The 18,112-nt window shown below is 35.2% G+C and overlaps 2 protein-coding genes and 1 long non-coding RNA gene across 14 annotated transcripts in view; 1 reads left to right on the top strand and 2 right to left on the bottom strand.

The window, feature by feature from the left end:
- LOC109823998 (uncharacterized protein At1g04910-like) overlaps window positions 1–4,169 on the bottom strand; it is a 14,090-nt gene extending 9,921 nt beyond the window's left edge. Inside the window, 4 exon segments of the mRNA XM_020390488.1 lie at window positions 984–1,054; window positions 1,170–1,251; window positions 3,740–3,893; window positions 3,966–4,169. Coding sequence (XP_020246077.1) covers window positions 984–1,054; window positions 1,170–1,251; window positions 3,740–3,893; window positions 3,966–3,973 — 315 coding nt within the window. The 5' untranslated portion in view covers window positions 3,974–4,169.
- On the bottom strand, window positions 4,956–8,546 carry LOC109824681. Of its 2 annotated transcripts, none has more exons than XR_002242731.1 (3): window positions 8,370–8,546; window positions 5,563–7,896; window positions 4,956–5,481 (listed from the first exon to the last, which is right to left on the bottom strand). It is a non-coding gene; the product is annotated as an uncharacterized LOC109824681 (long non-coding RNA). The 2 variants fall into 2 exon arrangements; XR_002242732.1 differs by having other exon boundaries at window positions 5,563–5,871.
- On the top strand, window positions 10,516–17,905 carry LOC109823923 (protein TPR1-like). Of its 11 annotated transcripts, XM_020390383.1 has the most exons (9): window positions 10,516–11,018; window positions 14,417–14,486; window positions 14,750–14,805; window positions 15,774–15,989; window positions 16,071–16,181; window positions 16,274–16,453; window positions 16,541–16,669; window positions 16,753–16,848; window positions 17,449–17,905. In XM_020390383.1, exons 4-9 carry the CDS (start codon window positions 15,960–15,962, stop codon window positions 17,641–17,643), a joined length of 741 nt encoding a protein of 246 aa, XP_020245972.1. In that variant the 5' UTR covers window positions 10,516–11,018; window positions 14,417–14,486; window positions 14,750–14,805; window positions 15,774–15,959; the 3' UTR covers window positions 17,644–17,905. The 11 variants fall into 11 exon arrangements, with proteins under 11 accessions (XP_020245972.1, XP_020245966.1, XP_020245971.1 ...); XM_020390377.1 differs by having other exon boundaries at window positions 10,516–10,864; window positions 16,274–16,669; XM_020390382.1 differs by having other exon boundaries at window positions 16,274–16,669; window positions 17,452–17,905.

Raw genomic sequence — 18,112 nt, 5'->3', positions numbered from 1 at the left:
TTCCACTGTAACTGATAACTGCAATTGCAATTGAGGGTGCAAAACACGGTCTACTTGTAGGTAATGACGTGACAGATTTGAGGGTAAGTTCGTGTAACTGTATAGAGTTATATTAAGTTGCAACTTCCATTTCAACCAACCTCCAACCCCCCTTCGCACGTTCTCTCTTTTCTTTCTCTCCCTCTTCTCCTTAATAGCCCTAACCTTCTCTCGATCACTTGTTAGATTTTATATTCTTTGTTCAAATCTCTGATTCACAAACATTCCACTTACTACATTGCTGATTCCACCTATTAAATCTGACAATGCTCTTCCATATGGATTCCTTAGTTCAATGGACATTTTCAAAACTGCTGCTTCATATGTTTCAGATGGAAGTTATCCCAGACATGTTCAAAGTTTTATGACCTTTCTAACTGTTAATTATGAACACTCTTGAGTTTCTAGTTGTTGCTTCCACTTACAGCCTGTTCTTTACTGTTCTTAGGATTCATATCATAGAGATTCAACTAGGTTGTTTTCACATTGGTCGTCAGCTAACTACTCAAGGACAGCGCTAACGAAGTTAGCTTGTTGTTGCAATCGAATTGGTTACAAGATTCTATGAATCAAGATTACTCAACTAATCAAGGTACCTAATAGGAACCTTTCTAAACCGCTACAATTATTAAATGGCTCTGATAGTTTATATCTTTGGCTGAGTCTTTGCAGTGACATCTAAACAAACAGTAAAGATAATCCATTAAAAGGAAGTATTAGCTTCAATATGACTAAATGAAATAGATATTCAGAAAAAGACAAATAAGACAATGTGGTATCCTGAATTTACTACGACCTGGAATCCATGACAGGCCTATAAAAATCTGTTTGATGGCTTATGTGCATCATGGGAAAGAAGAAGCATTTATTTTTTCCGCCACAATGGTCATACATAGTCTAAGTGCCAAATTCAAAGGCATCATTCACTGTATCTGTTAACATACCGCACTTCGTTGTTGGTTTAAGCCTCCATTGCAACGAACACGCAAATAACCATTGCTCTCTTTTGGAGGAGCTATATAATTGACATTAAAAAGAAAAAAAAGAACCATCAAAATGATCACAAATCTCAGAGTAGAATTTCAAAAGAATTAGCTAAAAGTATGCTTGAAAAGAGAAAGGCTGCATACGTGGCCAATATGAACGAGGAGCTGATGACGGTCTCCAACCACCAGAGGTAGCAGGGCCCCAAAGCTTATCCACATTAATATCCTTCAAGGATGATGAGAAAAGGGTCAAAAATTACAACTGGAAACATATTCAACCAATAAAAAGTGAAAAAAAAACTGCACAAATTGTCCATTAATTGTTTGCAAGGTCTATAATGTTGAACACGGACCAGAAGTTATTGCATCAGCTGAAGTTAAAATCAACAAACAAAAAGTTGAATTATGTAGAATGCTGATTAAAATTCTAAAAACCATATTCACTACAAGCTAAATTACCCGGTATCTTGTCTAGGCTCCTGTAACCAAGTTCGACTTCAACACTCCTTGGACGCTCTTTGAATATGCACACATTTCTTCTGACGTGTAATCTCAACCATATAATACATGTTTTAGTTTAAAACACTCATCATACACTTTTTACTCAAATATATAATACATTTATGTTACACTTCATGTCAACTTCTTGCAACTTGGTGGCCAACAGTCTGGTCCATTTTAGCCTAAGTTGCATAGAAAAAGGTACGGGTACAGGTAAGGTTTTAAATATCGGATGTCGGGTTCATGTCGGATGGCTAAAATCCATGTCGGATAGCGGAAATCGGGGATATATCGGGGGACATTGACTAAATATCGGATTACAATATCGGGTAGTGCGCATATGTATAATATCATGTCCTAAATATAATCTAAGCATTCATAAATTCAATATAAGCATACTTTATAAATTCTATAGACTAAACATATAAAAAGGTAAATAATATATGGATTTGGGTTCATAAATTCTTTCTATCGGGTTCATAAGAAACCCTTAAACATGAGAATGGGTCAAACGTGTTTGGGTATTTATCACTAAACCCAAACCGGATAACAAAAAACAGAACTTAAAAAAAAGTACTATATCAGCCGATTTTTCAAAGCTAAAAAATAGGCCGATATGCCCGATATGACCCTGATATTTCCGATTTTACCCTGAAAACCGATATACGAGTTGAAAACGTCCATGTCGTGTCGGTCAAGCCCTCAAACTGATATGTCGGCCGACATGTCGGACATGTCAGTCGACATTTAAAACCTTGGGTACAGGTACAGGACACGACAAATTTGTAAAATGTTGGGCACAAAGACACGGCTACATATATATTAATTAATAATTTTTATGAGATTATTATTGTTTTTCATTCATGTATTATTAGAATTATAAGTTTTTTTTTATTATGTTGATTATTATACATTGGAAACTGCTTGATTTTGGAATGACACCCAAATCACCCTTTAAAATCATAGTTTCGAACTTGAGTATGGGCTAAAACGAACCCGACCCATGTATAACGAGTTTCAAGAAATGACCTGAAGTGTATGATATATGTCCAAGAAGTGTATGTCAAGTGTTTTAAATTAAGACATATATCATATAATTGAGTACACGTTTGAATAAATGTATGCATATATCGAATGAGTGTCCATGAAGTTTGGTACAAGTACGTAGCAGGTACATGTCCGTTATGGGTATGACTTCATGATAGAAGTACCTGGGTAACATAGGTTTTAGCCCATATCCAGTTCAGAAATATGATTTTAAAGGGTATTTAGGTATTGAGTTGAAAATGAGTAGTTTTTCAATTTATAATCTATGTAATAAATGAAATATAAAAATGATATAGGAAGTTTAGTTTTCATAATATGTCGATGAGAAAAAAATTAGCCTCATGTAAATTATTATTTTCAGAATGTTTATGTATAGCTATCTTTTGTATCCTAACTTTTACAAATTTTTCGTGTCGTGCACCCCAACCTGTGTAACATAGACTATGTAAGCTTGACTAAGGAAAGATATTCTAGGCATAATGAGCCATCAACCAGCTTAGATTGCATAAGGAGCTGGGGGGACTATTTATTATGATGGATAATTTTGTTTGCTGGAAGTTTCAACAAGAATTGGATGAAAATGGTAATGTTGTTGCCATGACGAGGCGGAAACAAAGTATATCAGTGACGGGTTGGATTCAAATCAAAAGTTGGAAGACATTCACATTCTCTAAGTAAAACGCCGCAAATTGCTTTGATAAAGCCGATATGGTTTCTCCCTCATTTTATTGTCAAAGATGCCTGGAATTGTTATATATTCCACAATATCTGCACAATATATTTGATCAATATTTTGTAAGGAGCTGTTATGGACGGTGTTGTTTCCTAGTTGTCCTGTCTCCTGTCTTCCTTCAGTGCAGTATTTCTTAACAAAAGTTTTTTGTCATTACAGTTATTCTCGTAGCTAACGAAAGCTATTTTGTTCTATTCATAAGTTTGCAAAACTTCAATTCAATATATTTGAACTAATTTACCGGCACTCAAGTTAGGATAATTATTCAAAATTCAACACAATCGTCTCATACTTTATCCGGCATTAAAGGAGATGCAGACAAAGAACCCTAGATTTCAACAAAATCTAGCAAGAAACTAGGACTCTTATCTTCTTGAACCCCAGTTCTAGAACAAAAAATTGCTAAACAGACCAAAATTCCAAGGAATCAAACCTTGGCTTCATCTGAGGATCGATTCAATCCAATGGTCGAGAACAGCCAGAGGGTGCAGATCACGAGAGCGACTACTGCAATCGATAATCGACCAACCAAACCCTTAATCTGCTTCGCTTGCCTCGTAGCTGCGCCTCTTCGTCCCCAAAGATCTCTGCGCTCCAAAAATCAAAATCAAATACGAGAATATATACACACACGAAGAGATGAAATTGCCATCACTTACTTCCTCATTTGATTCAAATTCGCCTCTCAATCGTTCAGAGACTGAAAATTCTCGACGAAATCTGAGAACTTTTGAGATAGTTATTCGTTTTCCCCCTTCCCCCCCTGAGTAGCGTGTGGAGCTGAGATCTGACCATCTGAGTGAAACAGAGAGGGAAAAGAGGGAGGTGACGGTGCACGTTAACAAGATGTTCCGCGGGAACTTTGTACAGGTGCTGAGGGAAAAAACAAGGGTTATTTCAATATTTAGTCCCTCACATCTGCCATATTTCCAATTTTGTCCCCCATATCATGGAAATTCCTATGAGGTCCCTCAAATCATCACATTGTTCCCTATCAGGCCCCCCTGGTTAACAATAGTTATATCTAAAGGAATATTCCTTTAAATCTAAGTTTTAGTACTGAAATTCCAATTATACCCTTGAATTTTAACCTTGTATTAGGATTTTCTATTTATTTTAGATTATTTGATGCATTTTGGTCGTAATCTGAAACAATTATCAATGGTCATGTAGCATTTTGACAATTTGAATGAAGTGATATTAGAAGAAATTTTGAATCGACCTGTAACAATTTGGTAAGTTTGAGATGTTTACTGTAGCAATTAAAGGCAATATGGAACAACAAAATTGCATCACGCTCGACAAGCTATGACCATATAAGCAAATAATTACATTCATAACTTATTCAACTCCACTATTCAGTGTTGAATTTCACAATGATATAAGCATAGAGTAAATAAAGGTGCACAATTATGAAATTTTCACTGCACCGAGTACAAACATTTTTCACAAAAAAGGGTGCTAATTGAATGCAAACCGTGTATTGACGAAGACAGTATTGTGCAACTTGCACAAACAAGCATAAGTTCACATAGTATGCAACTTGCACACACACCATCATCATGTTCACAAAATGGTGTATCACTAGCATACTTACACAAGCATCACATGTTCAACAAAATGGTGTGCCAGCACGCATACAGAACCATAAGACCAAGGACAAAGTGTGTCATATTCACACATAAATCAACACGTAGCAAAAGGTGCGTCATATGAACACAAGCAGTTAACATTCACAAAAATGTGAGCTTAATGCACGCATACACCAACACAGATTGACATATTTCATCTCCACACCACGCTACCTACTGCAGAATGGGATGAGCTTGAAGTTTCAGTTGAAGGTTGCTGGCTACTTGGTTACACCTGGTGTTGGTGGGATGGTCCAAGTGCATGCTGGTGAAATGGAGGTGTATCGAGTGGGGTTGATGTAGGCGGTGAAGCTACTGGTGCTACTTGAGTGTTGAAACCGCTGAAGTTGTTGCTTGTAAAGAATGGGGTTGATGATGATGTATGGAACAGGATGTTGAAGCTGCTACTTGAATGTGTATGGTGTGGGGCTTGAGTTGCTTGAGATGATTGAGAAGGTGCTCTTGATCTTGATTGCCCAGTTCTAGGTGGCCTCTCCCTTTAATAGTCGTTGCTTTGGACACCCTTGATCTTGAGGCTCCATCTCTGTGCACATATATTTCAACTATAGATTAGATCAATTAACATAATATTATAGAATGCCAAATTTGATTGAGAATACATTACCTTGAAGTTTGATGTTGGGTTGAAGCAGTTGAATTTTGTGTAGAAGGCTGTTGCGCATCCCTATCATTAATTGGTTGTTTGCATGAATTCTTGTGGTGTCTCCAGCCTTGACATCTAGTACACTTGTGCAACCTCTTCAAAGATTTTGGCCTTCCTTCTAGCTCATCCTTCGCTCTAATTCTTTTCTTCTTTGGCCTTCCTCTAGGCCTCTTTGTATGAGGAGGTCAAATGATGAAATCTTTCATATATGTCTCCCATTGATCCTTAGATGGCACAACTCCAATTGATTTGGCATAAGGCTCTTTATAGCTACAAACATACAATTGTCAGTAGCACAAGTGGATGTTAATGATACTATTAGTAAAATGACAAATACAAAATATGACATATCTATCAATGGCGAAGTATTCATCACAAAAGTGATCCCAAGGTGCATTTCTAAGTGAGCCAATGAAGTTTGCCACATGGATGGCAAGGCAAACCAATCAATTGCCATTTCCTACAGCTGCGAGTTCTAGCTTGCAAGTTGATGATTCTCCTCTCAAATTCATTCTCCACTTCAGCTTCTATATCATTTGTGTGATGAACTGTGCAACCACCCAACTTTTTATTAATTTCTTGACAATACCTTTCAGCATAAGGAACCAGTTTGCCTTTCCATTGGTTTGCTTGTTTCCTCCTAATATTGAACTTTTGCATATTTTGACCCTAAGTTTGTCAATAAGGTCCACTACTGGCATATACCTTGCATCTAATATCCATGAATTGAATGATTCTCAGCTCTTGTTGGTTATAAGGTGATTCTTTGATATTGGTGAAAACTGACTTCTAGCCCATACAAATTTTTTCTTAATCAAATATATGAAAGCTTCCATTGATGCCCGCTTTAAACTATGCATATGCATCTCAAATTCACTAGTTGTGTAAGCCCTTGCAGCAACCCACACAGTTTGCTCACAAAAATCTCCAGGAAAATCTTTTTTGATTGCTTTCCATAGGTGTCTCATGCATACCCTATGCTCTGCTTGAGGCAACAATATAGACATAGCTTCTAACAAGCCCTTTTCTTGATCACTCATAAAATTAACGCCCTCAAGATTACACCACCAAAAGCTTGCAATATATTTTGTAAAAACCAATACCAGGACTCCCCAGATTCTCCCTCCACAACAACAAAAGCCATAGGGAATAACCCATTGTTACCATCTAAAGCAATAACAGACGACAAGGTTCCCAAATACTTGGACCTTGACTGACAACCATCAAGGCCCATATATGGCTTACAACCACTTCTAAATCCCTCTATTGATGCATTGAAACATACGAACATTCTCTGAAAAGCATAGTCACAATCTAACTTAATATCAACATGACTTCTTGGATTTCTCTGTAATAACTCATTCTTTAATGACAAAACAAAGTCATAAGAAGCTTCAACATTCCCAAATACCATGTTTCTTGCCACTTCCCTTCCTCTCCAGACCCTCTTATATGAGATTTCCAACTAATATTTGCTTCTTATTAAGTCTTGAATATGCTCTAGAGTTATGTTACTATATTTTTTAACATCCCCAATTACATTTTTCTCCACCCACTTCGTTGTTGCTTGGTTATTTTTATATTTGTTGACACCAATGCGTGTGTGTATAACTTCAAACACTGAAATCTCCAGTGTTCTCCGATCAGGTAACCTTTTTGGCCCTTAACTTCCAAGGTCACTTCTCACCTTCACATTTGGCAACTAACCTTACATTATCATTCTTTTTCAGATTATGATTAAAATTTTTTTTAGTGCCATACTGTTGCAAACAATGCCTGAGATCATTTATATCCTTAAATTTTTCACCCATAGCAAACACAAGGTCTTCATAGTTAGTGTTGTGAATTGCCCCATCAAGATTCTCAATCACGTCATCGACATCCTCACTACAAAACTGCTCCTCAGAGCTATCGAAGGAATGATATTCATCGTCTGAGTAACAATCATCAGCATCATCACTAACATATTTTGTATTCTCCACCACAATATCTCTAATACCCATAACATTCTCCTTAGCTCAGTGATAAGGATATGATCCTCCCATATGTTCACATCTTGTAGATTAGTCCCCATCCCACTCTCACCCTCACTGTTTGTAAACTTCACTCCACCCTCTGTTGCATCACTCATATCACTCCCTTCAAATAGCGGATTATCTGTTGCATCCCAACGCCCTGTATCCCACTCAAACTCATCTGCATAAGCCCCTTGATTGTTCTCATCTAAATGAACAAAAGTATCATCATTGACCCTCATGTTTTCATCAGCACTGGGTTCATCTCCTAAGTCCACATCTGAAAATTAACATAAAGTCTCAAATGAATTTAAAAGGACTAACAATCTATGAGAAAACAGCATAATACACTCGCTTTTCAAATTAACTTATATGTATAAAGACTTGATTTATCTGCCATCAAGAATAGCTGAATATATATATATGGTTCTCTTGAATTCATTAGCAGTCAATTTTTCCAGTAGATACAAAAAAGGTATGGCTAATCAACACTTTAAAACCTTATAGTTTACCTAACTTCCGCTTATACTCTATCTTAATTTGATATTTTAATGTCCATTTTCTTTTTTGGCTCAAAATATCAAGCCATCATCTTCCACTGATCAAGTATACTCTAATCAGAATTTTATATGCTAAAAGTTGATCAAATATGTGCCGAAAATTCTACTCATATAACCACACAAAAGTATTATAAAAAATCAGACAACGATCAACAAGAAAAAGTGGGAAAACCCAAAAAATTATGACTTTTACTTGGAGAATCCTTCAGTTAGGGCACCGATCAATTTCTTCAAATCACTGATAACCATTCACAAATGCGCGAGATTGCAGAGAAATGAACTAAAAGAGGAATTAGATAGGGAGGGTTTAGATGGGGTATCTGAATGGTTTTGGGGGCAAATTCAGTGCTTTTGGGGGAAATTTTTTTCGAATTAGGGGTTTTGGCGGAAAGTTTAACGTGTGGGCACTATTGTAATTTACTATGTGGAGCTAAGGCTTGACTCAACCCCAGTTACCCAAATAACCGTTAACTTAGACAGGGGGACCTGTTTGGAAACAATGTGATGATTGAGGGATGTCAGAGGAATTTCCATGATTTGGGGGACTTAATTGAAAATATTGAAGATGTGAGGGACTAATATTGAAACAACCCGAAAAACAAATGTCGCCGTACCCAATTTACTTACCCTATCGGTGAAATGTAGGACCCACATCATTAGTGCTTCTCCCGGAGTAAAGTGATAACGTAGAACTATACATGTGACATTTATTAAGGTGAATAATAAATAAATAACTATGATTTGTGAGTCTGTGACCGACACCTAGGACTTACTTCTAAAGAGGAATGAATAATGACTCACGAACATATCAAATTTTTTATGGAAAATCATAAGATTTCATTAATTAAGGAACTGCACTATTACAATTAGCAAAAGAAGATGTGCATTATTATCAGGTGCTTCTTCCAACTATACAATCATATTAGAGAGACCTAAAACTTTTTTCGTCAAAACTTGAGCAACTTTGCTACAACTCCTAGCATGCATTTGGCCACTCCACAAAACAAGTTTTAATGGGAACAACTTTAGTCCAAAAGTTAGTTTTTAGTTTTGCAACAATAGGGCTAAAGTTGAACTAGTTTTCTTTAGTTAAAATTTCAGCTATAAACTGGTTTTTTTTAACCACCCTCTACTTGGACTAATTTTACTTTGTCCTAGTTTACTTTGTCCTAATTAGAAGAAAACTAGACTTTGCCTAGTATATTTTTGTAGTTGCCAAACGCACACCCTAGGTGTGTGTTGAACCTCGAAATGTTGCAATCTCTAACCCAATCTTTTAATGTCTGCACAAAATCCATCGAGATCTGGTAACTCCCTATCCGAGTAGTTTATCACATTAACCACCACTGAATTATAAATTTCAAGGACCACCTTTGAAAGGTTCAATTTCAAGTGCAAAGTTAGCGCATCCCTTGAAGCGAGAGACTCATAGACTATAATCTCAGCAACTCTTGTATTGCATTTTAAAAATCCGGCCATGAAACTACCATTCACAACCCTCATCACACATCACACATCACACATCCTAGGCTCCTATACAGTGGTCTCCTCTTACATGTTCTATCCATATTAATTTTGTACAAACCAATAGGAGGAGTTCATCTTGAGTTTACTGTCGAGGCATGAACATACGGCCTTTAGCTTCACTATTTTCTATAAAAAGACACTGTGTATATTTTAGCCTCTCTCATGACCCATACCTTCTAGAAGAAAATTTCAAAACAGCCTCAAATCATGTTTTAATTTTCAAAACCGACCCACTTTTTTTTTTACCAAAATCGACTCACTTTTTGCCACGTCAGCTTAATCTCATTTCCTAATTAGTCGGGGTTGCCAACCCCGACTATTTAAGGCATAAAAAATCAGGTTTAAGGCTTCTAATTAGGGTTTAACAACCTCCTAAACAGTCGGGGTTGCCAACCCCGACTGTTTAGGAATGAGATTAAGCTGACGTGGTAAAAAGTGGGTTGATTTTGGTAAAAAAAAAAAATGAGTCGGTTTTAAAAATTAAAACATGGTTTAAGGATGTTTTGAAAATTTCTTCTACCTTCTATCCTTCCCCATAACACTTTGGTTATTATCATTCCATAGCATCCGTACAGCCACACAAAAACTCGTGAACGTATCATTGAAAGTGGTATAAATGGGTAAAAGATCACATACGCACTATAGAAGTTCATATATCTATATCTATATCTATATCTATACTACTTCTAAAAGAGAAAACCATTGTCAAAACTTTTGCATACCCAAATTGCCCTCTTCAAATTTTGTAATTCTAATTTTATCCTATATAATCTGAAATATACCCTTTCCCCTGCCGCTCCCCTTCGCAACCGCCTCTTCATCTCTCTCTGCTTCTTCCGTTTCTCAACACCGATCCGACCTCTCCCCTTCCCCTCTCCCTCTCTCTTTGAAAACGCCCAAACGGATCCGACCTCTCCCCTTCCCCTCTCCCTCTCTCTTTGATAACGCCCAAATGGATCCGACCTCTCTCCTTCCCCTCTCCTTGCTTTCTCCTGCCCCTCTCCCTCTCCCTCTCCCCGTCTCTAAATTATTTCGACGTTCAGACTTCCGTCAGTTTCCCTCTACCTCTCACTTGCTCTCCCCTTCCGTTTTGTGATTCTATAAATACCTTTTGCTGCAATTTTGATGGAACAACGGAGGGGTTTTCTTCCAATTGTATAAGTATGGATATTGGTTATTCTTATTACCTTCTTGTAATTTCTGATTCATATTCTCAGTTTGATTGTTTGATGGATTATCTTTATTTGTGGTATTGATGATTGATTGATTGTTGATTGTTGCTGTTAGTTGTCCGATATTGATTGGAGGAGTAAAGGTAAATTAAATTTTTTATTTTATTTCTATGATTTTTCTCTTACAATTCTAGCATTTTGTAACGTATTTTTATTGATATCTGTTGAATATTATTAAACTACTATTGTGTTTGGGTTTACTTCATTTCTTTGAGTTGAATAATTTGATATATGCACTGAGCTTTTCCCCCCGTATGTTCTGTTAAATGGACTCTACTATACCTTAAAGGTAATTATTTTGGTTTAAATAGTGATGAAATATTGCATAATTTTTATGTATATATGACTCGATCATAATTAGTAATTACATTTTTTGTTAATATTATAAAATTGCTAAACACATATTAGAACATCTGTTTAGTCTCTTGCAAACTCATATTTATTTCTTATTGATTGATATACATTTACAAAGATAGAGATTGTGACCATTTACATTCGATCTTCGGACGTTCTAAGCACTACACGACATTTACTCGGAAAGAAACCATCAGATACTTTGATCTCCAGCGGGTGACAATACACATTTCAGATTTCAAATCATAGTATATGTGACCTAGAATCTCACAAACTAATGTAAAACCAAGGTTATCCCACTTTTGTTAGTTTACCTTAATGAAGCTAGCGTTGGCTTCAAGGTTCATGACGTAATGCTTGTTTGTTTGTTTTTTCATTTTTTTCATTTTTTTTCGTTTTTCATTTTTTTGGTAATTTGGTAATGAAGTTAAAATTTCCCTCGTATCATGCGTGTTCTGTTAAGATTCGTTCAAAGAAACAAGACAACTTACACATCTTTTAATCTCAAAAAAGTAAAAAAGGGGAAAAGAAAACATTGCATAAATTCTAAAAAATGAATTTTGGATATTTTTTTATACATTTACATGAGTTTCCATGATGACTATACATTTAAAGCTTAGAAGGAGGATTACCCACAATATTAAAAGGCTTTCTAAAATTGGTGGCCTTTCTTTAGTATGAATTTTTGAGAGGCTTTGAAGCTGTCACGAAACAAAAGCACATTAGATTATTGCTTGCATGCATGATGTTTATTTTGGAATGGGTGCATGAGAAAATATTTTGGTCTATGAGTCCTCTTTTGCTCAAAGTTTTCACATGCACTCTTTAACTAAGTTAAGATCCTTGCTAGACTCTGATTTTCTTCATGAATATTTTAGCTTGTTTATGCGATGAAAATTTTCATAATGCAGATAAATATAGTTGAAAGGGTAGCTAACATTCACGAAGAATTGCATTTTATGAGCTTTATTTTCTAGCCTAGCCTGCAAGCTCATGTTTATGACCCTAACTTGCACTTTAATATACCTAGCCATACAAGTTACAAGGCATAATGACTTATCAATAACTTTTTGTTGGAAATTCTTGTATTGAATGTAATCTTTTTGTTAGAAATTCTTAATTGTCCATATTAGAATGTAATTAGTTAAACGTAACAAATACGAAAGAGTACCAATCATGTCATAGGGTTTGCGTCAACCGATATGATCTCTAAAGTGTCAAGACTTATATTATAGCTATTTTAATAATTTCTTTTGTGGTTTCATAACAAATGTTGAAACGCACAACACGCAAATCAGTTCCCAAACCATATGAGTTTAAAACTTTTGTTAAGGACAAAAAAATTATTGAAATTTCATCAAGTGACGATGAAGACGAGAAGAAAAAACATGTTAAATGAGGGTCACTCAACCAACAAGCAAGCAATTGGTACTTCAGCTTGACTATATGATGATGAAGAAGAACCATCGATTGAGGAGTCATTACAATATTAAATGGAGAAGGATGTTTATCCTCCAACGTTGGTTTCTATGTTTGCGATAGGTATGTTGATGATGTTATGACTATCCCCAATGGAACATGGTTTCCCATGTGTTGTATGAATCTGGCCTTTGATCGTGAGCTTATCGGCACCACAATGTACTTTCACCTCATGGGAGATGGCCAACTGATCGGTCATTACGACGAAATGTGGGCTGAATGGTGTGTGGAAGTGTGTAATTTAGCTCATAAAATCAGGCATCTTGTTGTTTTGTTATTTCTAATTCTATACACATGATAGACATGGTCAACTTATCTATAGTTCCTGTTACATTCTTTTGAGTGCATTAAGATAATTAAGATTTATGAGGGTGATTTTCATTTTTTTGTTGTTTATAGATTATAGATTATATAAATTCTCATGAAATTTAAGAAAATGGGTAATTAAGGGAAGCTGAGTAAAGGAAGTCATTGTATAATCAAATAAGGTAACTGGGTTATCAACATAATTGAAGGATTACAACAATTGAAGGATTAACCAAAATATAATGTATCTACATTATCCTTTTTGTAATGAAAAAAACAGATTAACAAATTGAAGGGAATTAGATAAATTAGTCTTATTTGATTTGATTTCCTTCGTCATCTGAATAAGGGAAGTTGAGTAAAGGAAGTCATACATGTGAACTACTACTTGGACTGTATTTATTATTTCTTCTGTAATCCCGTTTTAGAATGTGAACTACTACTTGGACTGGCATCTTCAGCAACATGATTCAAAGTTTCTGGCTCTAATGACTCCAAATTGAGTTCACTTTCTGATGGCTGACCTTTAGAAGCAACATATGTGACAAACTGTCTTTTTCGAAAATCTGCTTTTGTGTTATGGACACAAAGTGGCATCTTGCCTGGTTTTCCTTCAAATTGATAAGAAATGTCTCGTAAGAACTTACATAGATTACAGAAGAAACAAGTTGCTCACATATCACTAGCCTAAGAGAAAAAGAAACATACTCCAGGCATCCTTTACCATTGGCATCTCATATCTCCATCCTTCAGAATATCTCCATGAGGTTAACTGAAAACAAAAAATAATTAAGCTAGAATCAATATTTGCTTTTTGATTTTCCGCTTCAACTCTGTTTTAAAAAAACATATACTCTTTAGTTTTCTTTCTCTCAACTTCCACAAGCTTTCTCCAACACACTTCATAACCAATTTTCATAAGTAAAAAATCAGAGAGTTATTACGCAAAAAATAAAATTGTAAAGTTGTAAAGTGATTATAAAATTGCACAAAATAAGAACTATAAACTAATGTAATTATATGCAAAAATCAAAACTACAGGTTCGTTAAGGTATTAGAAAAATCAACGATTACTTTTTTTTCCTTATTTCAGACGAACGACTAATTGTTTAGAAATAACAGCGGGTGAAGAAAATTAGATTGTGTTTATGCTACTGATAGAATGACACTATCCAGCATGTGCTTATATTTCAATTCCCAATTTGCAAAAATATGATGTTTCCTAATTTTCTCATATCAATCTCCACATATTAGACGCGCTTGTTTAGATCCATACTACATATCTGTGCTCTATAATGGATTTTACCTTGTTTTGACATCATTCTTTTGTTCTCATTGACAGTCAATGATTGAACTTAGCTGCACACAAGATGAATAAGTGGGAGATGGCACAACATCTGTCATTGTTCATGGTATGTTCTATGATTTTGGTTGTATCTCTTTGTTAAAACTGTAATCCTCCAGCTTGATGTGAAACAATAATAGTGATTAAATTACAACAATTTTGCTCCACTCCTTAATTTATCTAAGTAATTGTTTAGTGTCTGTTAGGAGTGATCTATACATGCTATAGAACAAAATATTCCTTGTCCTCCTCCTCCATGGATTGGTTGTTCCTTATTATTGCTAACTAATTTTGAAAAACATGTATTGATAGTTTAATGTTTTTTTGAAGCTGGCGAGATGCTTCATGTTACTGAAGCTTTCATTGATAAGAAGGCATATCTGTAGGTATGATCTGGTTCATATCATTCACAGATTTTCTTTTTTTAGAATTTTATGTATACATATTTTTAAAATTTGCTTGAGAGGTTGGTACAAACTGTGAAGGAGGATAATAAAAGGTTATTGCTAAAGCTCAAGAATCGAATGGAGGGATAAATATTAGATTTTGAATTGAGTTTTGTTTGTTGTTTGTTTTTTGGTTTGTTTGATTAATTGAGTAAATTTTTTGTGTTTTTGGGGTTGGCACTGATTGAGTAATTCACATGGAGATTCCTAAATTCATAACCTGCTTACTTGGTTTGCAAGGAGGGCTTCCTGGTTTACAAGCATTCACAAACTCGGCAAAGCTTGTTGATTTGCTTTTCTAAAATTTATACTCCTAACAAATTTTTTTCATCTCTTACTAAATTATTAAGGTTAAATACTTACAGATATAATGTAGGTTGTATATTCATATACTTACTGGTTAGACCTGTATGTTGGCAGGCTGGATTCATATATGTAAAGAGAATCTTGTAGTACAACCTTTTTTTTTATGTTATGCATCCCATCAAACGAGAGATTGTATTACCTTGAATATAAATTTCTATAAGACAGAAACTTAACAATTGTACTAATATTTTTTTTGGCCTTTTTTGTTGTCTTTATTTGATGAACTGTCATCAATGGCTGCTCAATTTGTTTGCTTTGAAAAGGTAAAAATATCTTGGTATTGCTACTTCTATGACTCTTTTCTGGGGATTCACTTTTTGCCTCTGCTATGCAGTTCAAGCTGTAAATATCTTTCTTGTCATGGAGATAGTATGAAACACAAAATCTTCCTATATGCTGAAATAATCAATCATGTTTTGCTTTTGCAGGGTAATTTGGTTTTATTTATCTATATTACTATATCTTTACCCTGTTTAAATATGACGCAGAGTTTTATAGAGCATCATTAAATTCATTCTAAAATCTCGTTCTATTATTTACAGAATGGAGATGATCTGTCATAAAGGTGTATGGAAATTAAGACAAGGATTTCGGAAGATCTGCCAGATAGAAGTACCTTGGGAATTGGTAGAAATCCTGAATGTGGAACATTGTCGGGTTGTTACAATGCCAGACAACACGGATCCTAGCAACAAGGTGCGAATTATTGAATTTGTCGGGTTGTTACAATGCCAGACAACACTGATCTTACCAACAAGGTGCGAATTATTGAATTTTCAATCCACATCTTGAATGCTATATGGTTGACTTTGAATGTTTAATACCTCATTTACTAGCAGGTTGCTAGATTACTTTACACAAACTCTGGGGTTGGCTTATTAACCCTAGCATCAAATGTCGTTCAAAGGCTGTGGAAATGGAGCCGTAGTGAGCAAAATCCAACTGGCAAGGTAATTTTTGGATGTATAGTTTTGTCGGTAATTATGTTTTTCATATTTCTTTGATCGCAAAGGGAATGAACTAAGCTAATTGAATGTTAAAGGCCACTGCCAGTGTTGTACCACAACATTGGCAACCAAATAGTGGTCTGCTTATGACAAATGATGTCTCAGATACTAAGCCTGAGGATGTTGTCCCTTGTATAGCTCTCTCAAAGAATGATTCATATGTAATGTCTGCATGTGGCGGAAAGGTCTCATTATTTAATATGATGACGTTTAAGGTAAGTTTTACCACATTTTGCATAAAGGAACATGCAATCTTGTTAATTATGTTTCCTCATTACCTTTCAAGGCATCTGTCTCTGCAGGTAATGACGACATTCATGCCACCACCAGCAGCTTCAACGTTTTTAGCGTTCCATCCTCAAGACAACAACATTATAGCAATTGGTATGGAAGATTCCACCATCCACATATACAATGTGAGGGTGGATGAGGTAGTATCTCTAGACCCTGACAATTTTTCTACTCTTAAGAGTTGTTCTCGATTCATTGTTTTTTTCTCCTCATTTTCTGGTAGGTTAAAACAAAACTGAATGGCCATCAGAAATGCATAAGTGGATTGGCTTTTTCCAACAACTTAAATATCCTGGTATCTTTAGGTGCTGATGCTCAGGTAAGTTTCTAAAAATTAATTTCCTTGTGATTTGAACTTTTGGAAATTTCTGTCTAGAAATGCTTTAAGGAAAAGTTACTCTGTTAGACCTTGTTGGTAGGATATGAATCTTTCTTATGTGTTGATGAATATATTATGCAGATCTATGATGTTATAGTTATATTAGGTATAATATATTAGGAATATGTAGTTGAAGGATATTAGTGATGTAATTGAGAGGATAAAAGAATATGCTAAGAATATATTTATCATATTACTAATAATATGTAACATGTATTTATTTGCTATTTGTATAAATATAAGAGATCAACATAGCTTTAGATAGAGTCTCTGGTTTTCCTCAGAATTAATTTTAACATGATATCAGAGCCATGCAAACCCTAGCCTCAACTCTAGATTCTCAAAAACTATAAATTAACTTTTCCGTAAGAGTCGAATTTCGTTTGACGTTCAAGGTAAGTTTATAAACATTATAGTTTATTCAAAGTACGACTTCAATGCTTACCCTTGTATGTGATTGATTCAATCATTTGTTGGTCTTACAGATAATATTTTTTATATTCGAATTTTCTTTTTCTGATTTTCTTTTTTATGGGGAAGGAGGTAAAAGAATACCCTTCTATGTGCAGCAAGCTTTCTGATCAAAGTGAATGTGATAATAGGGTGGTGGTTGATGGAAACCTGATCACAAACAGAAGGCCAGAGACTTCCATAGAGTTTGTGCAGGCCATAGTAGATAAGTTCTTTGGCTACAAAAAAGCCCTCGATCTTGCAAGAAGCCTGGTTTTTGTCTAATGAGCTAATAATAGCCCTGTGGTGGAGAGCTGGGCATAAGGATGTAATCAGTAGTTTCTGTATAAACTAAGTTGCAACGACCCACAATCTGTTGCAGTTTTTGTACGAGTATTGTGCGTTCAATCGGTTTAAGTCGTCTGTGATTGTACTTAAACCATCGGTTCAAATACATGATGAAGTAATGTTACAGTAAGACTATAAGAAAATGTCACCATGTATGTATACTATCTAAATGATGGGTTTCTGCCATTTCTGTCATTAGTTGGGAATTCTTTCTATCTCACGCTTTGCATCATAGTATGCACCTGCATTATATAATCTATGTGAAGAATGTATTTAATAACTAATTTTAAAATTTGTGAGTGAAAACTTATTTGAATTTCAATATTTACAAGAGAACTCTTGTAGTTTATTAATATGCATCACGTGCAACGCACGTGTGACATACTAGTCAAGATAAAACTGAAAA

This window comes from Asparagus officinalis, chromosome 9, assembly GCF_001876935.1.
Source record: "Asparagus officinalis chromosome 9, Aspof.V1, whole genome shotgun sequence".
In the NCBI taxonomy this organism is placed as follows: Eukaryota; Viridiplantae; Streptophyta; class Magnoliopsida; order Asparagales; family Asparagaceae; genus Asparagus; species Asparagus officinalis.
The sequence above is the reverse complement of the archived record's forward strand: the minus strand, read 5'-3'. Positions and strand labels throughout refer to the sequence as shown.